Source organism: Zea mays, chromosome 2 (genome assembly GCF_902167145.1).
Source record: "Zea mays cultivar B73 chromosome 2, Zm-B73-REFERENCE-NAM-5.0, whole genome shotgun sequence".
Classification (NCBI taxonomy): Eukaryota; Viridiplantae; Streptophyta; class Magnoliopsida; order Poales; family Poaceae; genus Zea; species Zea mays.
Window position 1 is genome coordinate 61,834,780 of NC_050097.1, and position 10,351 is coordinate 61,845,130.

At 46.5% G+C, this 10,351-nt stretch overlaps 1 protein-coding gene across 1 annotated transcript; it reads right to left on the reverse strand.

The window, feature by feature from the left end:
* Nucleotides 1-1,779: 1,779 nt before the first annotated feature.
* LOC100383428 (Chaperone protein ClpD chloroplastic) lies at nt 1,780-8,649 on the reverse strand. The gene is made up of 12 exons (NM_001176079.1): nt 8,049-8,649; nt 7,465-7,634; nt 7,142-7,371; nt 6,934-7,042; nt 6,717-6,847; nt 4,368-4,469; nt 4,006-4,287; nt 3,799-3,920; nt 3,417-3,711; nt 3,089-3,322; nt 2,565-2,798; nt 1,780-2,368 (listed from the first exon to the last, which is right to left on the reverse strand). The coding sequence occupies exons 1-12, from the start codon at nt 8,624-8,626 to the stop codon at nt 2,057-2,059; spliced, it is 2,799 nt and encodes a 932-aa protein (NP_001169550.1). The 5' UTR covers nt 8,627-8,649; the 3' UTR covers nt 1,780-2,056.
* Between the last annotated feature and the right edge of the window lie 1,702 nt (nt 8,650-10,351).

Consider the following 10,351-nt stretch of genomic DNA (forward strand, 5'->3'; position numbering starts at 1 on the left):
GGTGTAGCAGAGTGCTACGTGTCTAGCGGAGGGAGAGCTAGCGCCCTAGGTACATGCCAATGTGGCAGCCGGAGAGATCTGGGCACCCTGCTGGCGTGATGTCGTGGCTGTCGGAGGTGCGGCGGAGCCTGGCGGAGGGACAGCTGTTGGAGCGGTCGAGTCCCCGCTGACGTCGTCCTGCTTCCGTAAGAGAGCTGGGGGCCGCCGTCGTCATAGAGCTTGTGGAGCGCCATCATTGCCCCTCCGACGGAGCTGGCCGGATGAGACGCCGGTCTTGTTCTCCGTGACCCGAGTCGATTCGGGGTAGGATGATGATGGCGCCTCCTGTTGACGTGGCGGTCTGTGCCCTAGGCAGGGCGACGTGGGGGTTCCTCCGAAGCCGAGGTTGAGTCTGCCTTCTGTTGCCGTGGCCGAGCCCGAGCCATGGGGTCGGGCGAGGCGGAAGTCGTTCGGCCGAGGCCAGGGCGGAGTCTGAGCCCTGGGGTCGGGCGAAGCGGAGTTTCGTGTCTTCCGGGTCTTAGCCCGAGTCCGAGCCCTGGGGTCGGGCGGAGCGGAGTTCGCCGTCTTCCGGGTCTTAGCCCGAGTCCGAGCCCTGGGGTCGGGCGGAGCGGAGTTCGCCGTCTTCCGGGTCTTAGCCCGAGTCCGAGCCCTGGGGTCGGGCGGAGCGGAGTTCGCCGTCTTCCGGGTCTTAGCCCGAGTCTAAGCCCTGGGGTCGGGCGGGGCGGAGTTCGCCGTGGCGCCTTTGGCAAGGCCTGTCTGCCTTTCAGACTCACTCTGTCGAGTGGCACTGCAGTCGGAGTGGCGCAGGCGGCGCTGTCCTTCTGTCAGACTGGCTAGTGGAGCGGTGGAGTGACGGCGGTCACTTCGGCTCTGCCGGGGGCGCGTGTCAGGATAAAGGTGTCAGACCACCTTTGCGTTAAATGCCCCTGCAATTTGGTCAGTCGGTGTGGCGATTTAGTCAAGGTTGCTTCTGAGCGAAGCCAAGGCCTCGGGCGAGCCGGTGATGTGTCCGCCATAAAAAGGGGGCCTCGGGCGAGACGGAAGTCTCTCGAGGTCGGCTGCCCTTGGCCGAGGCTAGGCTCGGGTGAAGCGTGATCGAGTCACTCGTGTGGACTGATCCCTGACTTAATCGTACCCATCAGGCCTTTGCAGCTTTATGCTGATTGGGGTTACCAGCTGAGAATTAGGCGTCTTGAGGGTACCCCTAATTATGGTCCCCGACAAGTTTGAATAGACCAATATCAATTCTTCATGTTATCAGTTACTCATCACGTTACAACTATACAAACCAAACAACACCCTAGTGCCATCGAGCATCGGCGGCCAGGAAGAGACCAACAAGTAGAGGGAGGACGGCCGCCGAAAAAGGTTAGAATTGGCCTGAGACTGTCTCCAACAATGTCCTCTATATACATCCTCTATATATGTCCTTTATAGTCTCCTTTAAAAGATTTCATCCACTCTATCTTCTTGCTCTCCAACAACGTCCTCTAAATCACATACTCTATATGCAAATTCCTATATTAGAGACATTTTTAAATTTTTAATTTTTGTACATACGTATTTGTCATACTACTAAATGTATTGTACATATTTTAGTTTTGTTAAACTGGTTGTTTAAAGTATTCAAATGGATAGAGAACCGTTAGAAAAACTTTATATATAGAGGATCCAACATTGTTCTCTAAATTTAGATGATCATTTAGAAGACGCTGCTGAAGGGAGTAGAGGACGACCTCATCCTCTAAATTTAGGGTACAAGACTCTTTAGAGATCTTTATTGGAGCTAGTCTCATACCATGATAAATGAGAATAGCTAAATATTAAAAAGAGTACAATATATACACTACACATGAACTAGACCTCAGGCCTATACACGCAACACGGTCTAACATTAATAATAAAAATATGTACAATTGGATTTAAGGATAAGATTTACATTATAATGTTGTGGAGACAAACCAACATCTGGAAGATTATGTCCACGCTGAGATGGGGATTCTATGTACAGAATAAATGTGTAATCTGCAACTATATACACAGGGTGCTGGGATGTTCATATTGTTGGAGCAGTGTCGGACAATTGGACGGTCTGATCATTGAGTCGGCTCAAGCAAGGCTTCCCTGTGGCATCAGTGCCCATCAATATCGTGTCACCAGGCTTGAACTGTCCAAAGAGAATTGCTTCACTGATAACATCCTCAACCAGCTGAGTAACGGCTCTTCGAAGTGGCCGTGCCCCATAGCTTCTGTCATACCCTTGCTGAGAAATCAGGATCTTCATTGATTCTGATACCTCTAGGCCAATCCCAAGGGCTAGAAGTCTACTCTTGACTTCTTGTAGAATTAGGTTGAGAATAGCCATCATCTGCAAAATGTCGGGAGTACAAATGTCTCGTTTGAACTACATATGGAAAAAAATAGTGCACAACTGCACATTTATTCTAGGTGCAAGTGGATTGTATCAAGCTAACATTTTTTGCTCCTATCTTTCATGAATGAGTGATACGATATTCAAAACCACATAATAACGACAGAACAGAACAGTAAAAGTAACCACAGACCTGGGTCTTTTCAAGAGGGTGGAATACAACCACTTCATCCAATCTATTGAGCAATTCAGGCCGAAAAAATGCCTTCAGCTCTTCCATCACAAGTGATTTCATCGCAGCATAGGTGGTCTCCTCTGTATCCCTTTGTGTTGAGAAACCTATACTCCTCCTTCCGCTTGAGATTGATGTTGAACCAACATTTGATGTCATGACAATCAACGTATTTTTGAAGGAAACTCTGCGTCCCTGTAGTTAATGCAAAAGTTCAATGATGAGCATCGCTATCGGTCCCCAGAGAGAAGGCCCATCGGAAACAAGCTGCTTGTGTTAAATAACTTAGATAAATCTATTTCTATCTTTAGAGTCGGCAAATTCATTTCACCAAAGGCATTAGCAAGGTAGAAAACAGTAAAAGTATATCAACCATCTTGGTGAGTGGTTAGTATAACCCCTTAGGTGCATGATTTGGCTAGTATAACCCTCTAAGTTCTGAAAAGATCTGCACAAAAAATATAATGGCGGATGTCAGGAAGTACTTGTGAGTCTGTCAGGTGTCCATCTTCAAATACTTGGAGAAGAATGTTGAAAATATCTGGATGAGCTTTCTCTATTTCATCAAGCAAGACTACAGTGAATGGTGTTCTCCGGACTGCTTCAGTCAAAGTTCCACCTTCACCAAATCCCATGTACCCCGGAGGAGAGCCTATAAGCTTGCTCACAGCATGCCTCTCCATATATTCGCTCATATCTAACCTAATCATAGCTGATTCCTGCAAATCGAATAAATAACTTTTTCAAGACATGATCCATGCAACATGTCTTTTCAGAACGCGAGAATGATGCAAGAAGGAAGGCATAACCCACAGATCCAAAATAACTCGCTGCTAGTGCTTTTGTGAGTTCAGTTTTTCCAACTCCAGTTGGACCACAGAATAGTAGTGTTGCAATAGGTCTGTCAGGATCATTCAGGCCAACACGAGATCGCTTCACAGCTCTAGATATGGCCACAACAGCATCGTCTTGACCTATGACACGCTTTCTAAGTTCATCATCTAGTCCAACTAGAAGTTTTGTTTCATCTGCAGTCAACTTCTGGACTGGTATCCCTGACCACAATGATGTAACTCTTGCAATTTCCTCTGAACCAACCAGAATAGGTCTGCAAGTTATGAGTGACCAAAGTTATATGGTTCTAAGTTGCAGGATGTGAAATCTACTCTGTATGACGTGACACGAGGGGACCTACTCATCGACTGAAGTTGGAGGCATCGATGGCGAAGCAATCTTGTTGTCCCCTATGACTTCAATATTAACACCATCATCTTTGTCATTCTCATCAAGAGAATACTTCAACCTGTTAGCCAGTGCCTGAAATGTGATGCACAGTGAAATATAAACATCCACTAGTATATGAAACATTTGCAAGTTGCAACTGCCATGAACATTGCATTACCACTTCATGTGTACTCTGAACAGCTCTAATCTCTTGCCAATATTCGTCTGGTGACTTGGAGAGAATGGAGCATTGTTCTTCCTTCTTCCTTTTAAATGATTCCATCCGAGCTCTACTGCCAGCTTCATCAATCAGATCAATCGCCTTATCAGGAAGATGCCTGTCAGGGATGTATCTTGCTGACAAGTAAACTGCTGCATTGATCCCTTCTAAAGTGTATTTGCATTTATGGTAAGTCTCATATTTCTCACGCAGACCAAGTAATATCTTGACAGCGTCCTCCTGTAGGAGTATGTAAAAAATTAATGAGAAAACTGACACCAACCCTACAAAGTGGCTTTTGGAAGAGAAATTTGAGCTACCTGGCTAGGCTCATTCACCAATACTGGCTGGAATCTGCGAGCCAAAGCCTTATCCTTCTCAAAATGCAAACGGTGTTCATCTAGAGTTGTCGACGCAATGCACTGTGAGCAAAGACAAAAATAACCACAGGGAAAGAAAACAAATCTCAGGCAGCTGGGTGGCTCATGAAACACTTAATATTCTATCACAGATTGGAAAACCTGTTTTACCTCAAGCAGATGTGGATTTCATAAAACCAAATCTCACTCAAGTGACAAAGCATACACTACAGTGTAACAAGAGCAATATAATAGTGGTGGGCATATAATTAATCAATGACCAAAGACAACCAAATTACCGGGACCTAAATCGAAACTTGTTGGTTCCTAATTAGGTATTGAGTTTAAGGTAACCGAACTTTGTCCAGGTAACACGGTTCATAGCCTCAGGTAACCAAATTTAGCCAAAAAAAACGGAGGCCCAACAAGAAAAGCAGTACGGTAAGCAAACCAGTCCAATACTAACCCTAGAACCCCCACCACCCCAACCTATCCCTGACCCTAGCCCCCAGGCGGTAAGCGCCACACAGTCATACCTATCACCGAGCCGTTTCGAGCTCAGCTCAGTCGCATTACGAGCTCGAAAATGTGGCTCGGCTCGGGCTCGACACACTAAGTCTTATTTAGAGTATAAATTGTATATTTTCATTATATATATATATATATAATAAAAAAACATGTATAAAAAATCTAGCAACATATTTTAAACTATATCTATTATTGAGTCCATAAATATAAGAAAATAAATCAATAACATAATGATGTAATAGGGAAACGACATAACACCATGTCATTAGGCTGGCTTGCGAGCCGGCTCGGGCTCGCTCAGGCTCGGCTCGGCTCGCTGCTTGAGCAAGCCACAAAAGTAGGCTCTGCTCAGGCTCGTCGAGCCTTTTTTCCAGCCTGCCCACACCTGCCTCGCCTGGTCCCAACGCCCAACAGCAGAGCGCCTCTATGCTCTAACCCCGTGCGTCCATGCCTCCTCTGGCAGTCCGACTCTCCAGCCCTCACGTCCTCCCTCTCCGCTTGGATCTGTTTGGCTGTGTGGCCACGGACTATCAAGAACAGGCAGTGGATCCTGACCCCTTTTTCTCTCATTCCAGCAGCAGCGGTGGAGAAGATCCTGCAGGCAGTGCAGCTGTGAGGCGGTGGATCTCCAGACAGTGCAGCAGTTGGGTGGCAGGTGGAGCAGCCCCAGCGAGTTGTGTTAGCCAGCACGCATGTGATTTTTTATTGCTTTATTTTTTTGTCTGCAGGAACCTGAGTTGACAATGGTTGCCTGGTTGGGTACCAAGAGCAATTTTCTGGGTCATGATATTTCAGAAAAAAACGAAGAACTGAATTGATCAGTTAGTTCTAACCGAATGTCTACCAGTCTACCCTAAATACAAGAACCACGATTCTACCACAAAGTGTCCTTAATTCCTCACTGATATTCTCTCTCAAAAAAAGTAAACCTTCATGCCAATAAGCTATGCAATCAATAGATCATTAGTACAGAAAATACATGGACAGATCCAGTGCTGGCAGCTCCCACATGAGTGGGGTCTAGGGAAGGAATAACCAAGGCAAGCCTTACCTCTGCATTTTTGCAAAGAAGCTAAATCGGAAACAGGACCTTTGGCTCAGTGGGAAAGCTTCTCACCACTGCGTCAGGCCCGTCCTTCAGTACAGAAAATACATCATTCAAGGGAAATCTCTAACGTACAAGTAGTGCATGATTAGTCTGTTTGGACAATGCAGCTGACAAAATCATATAATGTTATGGTGGGCCAAGTTTACCAATACAAGAAGCACAACCATGGCTGATGGGTGGCGCGCACGTGAGCGCGAGATGCATGTAGCTACCGCATCCATGGCAGCACCCATCCTAGTCTTTACGATCTTTGTTACTCAGTTTATATGGCTTAGTCACAGGTTGTTAGAATTTGGCTATAAAGCCTGGCCTCTTGATTAATGATAAGGTTAGCAGGAGTCCCTCCCTCTCTCTACGCTGCTCACACGCCCAGGGAAGAAGGGCAACAGCACGCCGTCTAAGCCTCACCACCGCCGGGAACATAAGCCCCAGCCTCCCACCTCCCACGCATATTCCCTGTGCAGTGGTACTGGTTCCAACATATAATATATTGTTTATATAAAATTAGGGCAATATAACAACCCACAGGGACACACATCTAGATTCTAGACAACAAGTTAAATGGTGCAGCAAACAAACCAATAGTTCAATGCTGTCGATACGAGAAGCATCATGCATTAAGTGTAAAGCATGAAGGGAAACATAGAATAAGCTGGATATTGTGAAGTCCATACCTGCAATTCACCTCTAGAGAGTGCAGGCTTCAGCAAATTGGCAATATCAAGGCCAGCTCCTTTACTCCCTCTCCCAGCAATTCCAGATCCAATAAGAGTATGGACCTCATCGATGAATAGCATAACATCACCTGCATATATTTGGGAGCTAACTAAAGATTGCATATCGACAAAAAAAATCAACATTCAGTGATTTATATTGGACAAGCCAGAAGACCTGCTTTGCGTACTTCACGAAGTAAACTAGTAATCCTGGCTTCCAGTTCACCCCTTTCTTTTGCACCAGCCATAAGTAGAGCAACATCCAATGATAATATACGTTTTCCCTGTAAAATTATGTAAATGAGTGGTAACTATTAACCACAGTTGTTGCTCAATACTTTACAGCATGATTGGGATTCTGGTTATCCATCACTGGATCTTACCACAAGGAAGATAGGAACATCACCATTAGCAATTTTGAGAGCTAAGCCCTCAGCAATAGCTGTTTTACCAACACCTGCTTCACCCAACAGAATAGGATTGTTCTTTGTTCGCCGGCATATAATCTGAACTACTCTTTCGATCTCCTCCTTGCGACCAATAACAGGATCAATTAATCCTCCACTTGCTCGCATAGTCAAATCCACACAAAACTGAGCTAGTGCACTCTTCTCTGAAATGACAAATAAAACAAGTCAATTTATACAATCAGCTCTACCACCAAGAATAGTGGAATAAACTCCAATAAAGAAGTTCAACCTCTGACCTTTCTTTTTATTTGAATACTTGACAATTGCAGACTTGCCAGCTCCCGCGGCAGACCTCTCACGTACTTTGAAAGAAGATAACCCCACTGGCTCTCTGCCATCTTTGGCAAGCTCTCCTTGGACACGTTTAAGTGCCTGTTTTGCTAGCTGACTTGGATCTGCTCCTAAGCTACACCGGATGCAGTGGACCAGTAAATCACACTAATAATGAAAAGCAAAACAGGGAGGTTTTATCTACTTTTGTCTACGACAAACACAAGTTTCTTTTGAGAATTTGATCAACTGCATCCAGCCGTTGCTACTGGTTGGTAGCTGTTACATTTCCAGCTGCCATGCTGCTGAATTTGGTATGTTGCTTGTTGTCACCTGATTGCTCTAGTCGCAAGTAACTAAATGCATTTGTTGTCACACTCCAAATGAACCTGATTGCTTACTTATCAAGTTATTAGGCACTGACAAAGGTTGGTGTCTTGTTGCTAATTAGCCATATTATTGTGATTTATATACCACTGACCAAAAACGATGGAAAATAGCAGAGAGTTTCTTAACCGAGTGGAGTATGGAACAGAAGATGACCACCAACCTCTTGAGGATTCTGTTGGTGGTGGGATCGTCCAGGTCGAAGAGGCCGAGAGCAATGTGCTCCGGCGAGATGAAGTTGCAGCCAATGTTCCTGGAGAACTCGACGGCGGCCTCGAAGACCCGCTTGCTTGCAGCCGAGAATGGCACGTCCGTGGCCAGCCCGGTGGCCGCTTGCGCAGGCCCGGCCTTACCCAGGGCGTCGCGGCACGCCTCTCGCGCGCGCTCGACGCGGAGGCCGGAACCGAGGAACCCCACGAGGGTCCGGTCCTCGGCAATGAGGCCCAGCAGCAGGTGGTGCGGCGCAACAGTGTCGTCCCCCATCCCGCGCGCCTCCCGCTGCGAGAACACCACCGCCTTCACCGCCCGCTCCGTGAACCGCTCGAACACCGCCCTGATGACGCCCGGTCCGCGCCGCCGCGGGACCGCGGTGGCCAGCATCACCGCGGAGACGCGCAGCGGGCGCGCCGGCGTCCTCCCTCCCGCCGCCGCGGGGATACGACGGCGGAGGGCTACGTCCGGCGCGGCGGCGAGGATGGACGCCGACGGCGCCGATGAGGACGAGCAGCAGCACGCCTCCATCGCCCGATTGTCCCCTTTTCCCCTCTTCGATCAGTTCGGTGTATGATTGTATGCTTCTTTCAATTATATGCTTCTCCTACCTTCTTCAAGGCGTGGATGTAAAGCGGCACGCAATCGAATATAGAAAAATATATCGGTTAGTTGCGCCGTGCGCCGCTGCTTGGGATCGAGAATCGAGTGGAGTGGGAGAGGGAACTGAGGAAGTGGAAGCGGCAGCGGCACGCAAGGAAGGTGGGGAGGATGGGGGAACCGGTGCGGGGACAGATGATCGGAAACGCGATGCGGTGCGATAGGCGAAGAAAGGGATTTTTCAGAGGAGGGCTTCGATTCCACCGCTCCGACCGCACGCCACCGCGCTGGGCGTTCTTCGCCGGTCGGGCTCGGGTCCGGAGCGCGCGGCGCGCCTGCCAGCGCGGGGCCTATCCGAACGGGTGTCTGCGTGTGTGGACTGAGACGCGTTCCGTGGCTGCGTCGCACAGGCCGGGGGCCGGCCGTGCAATGCGGCGGGATGTTTTTAAACAACCCTTCGCTCCCAAACGTAGTACAAAGGCTACTTTAAAAATACTCTCTCTTTATTTTATTTATTTATCGTGTTTTGTTTAAAAATATAAATATTCGAGAATAAAATATAAAAAATAATAATTTATAGAGTGAACCGTTCCTTTACTATTTTATTACATTGTATGATAGAGGTCCTATATTCATAGAAAGAAACACTACTACAGTAAACCTCTGTACAGGCGGTCCGGTTAGCCTCTACACAGGCGGTTCCAGGAACCGCTTGTGGTGCACCGACTGTGATGTAAAACAACATCACAGGCGGTCAATCGAAAACCGCTTGTGATAGACACATATCACAGGCGGTCCGGTTGAAAAGAACCGCCTGTGATAGAAACACATCACAGGCGGTCCAGTTTAAAAGAACCGTCTGTGACAGACACACATCACATGCGGTTTTAAATATAAGTCCGACTGTATTTCAATATACAGATTTCAGATTCATATTTAGATTCCAGATTCATATACAGAATTAATAACAGATTCAACACACAGATTCAAACACATATTCCATACACAGATTCATAATACACAGATTTCATACACAGATTTATATCTATCAAGTTCCATAACAGGTTCTATACACATATTCATCCATCATACACAGATTTATACACATATCAAGTTGCATAACAACTCAACATCTCAAAGTTCCATAGACAACTAAACATCTAAAGTTTATAACTAAAGATTTAAACACTCTGTGATATCGTGTACAAACTTAGTTCTGGGAATTGTTGCAAATTTCCATTTGTATTGTAGAATAGCCTTTGTTGATGAAGAACTTCACGACGCATAAAGTAAAGCAAGTCTTTTATAACCTTAGCCACCCCGACGGAAACCATATCTCTTTCTAACCATTCAGCATTGATCTTGGATTTAGGAACCTGCAATGAAAGCAAAAAGCAAGCAGTACTAAGAGTAATGTGATGAGCAACAATATAACATAAAAATTACAACATAGACAATGATAGCGAACTTACATCCTCACGATTGACCATGTAATGAAAGGTGACACGACATCATTCGCATACATAATAACCGCACAGGGCAGTACCCGGAGGTTGTTTATCACAATATGGAAATAATGATATTGACAAATTAGGCTTGTCCTCTGGATGTTCGCCGCCAAGACCTTTCCAATAAAAACGGTATGCACTGCATATA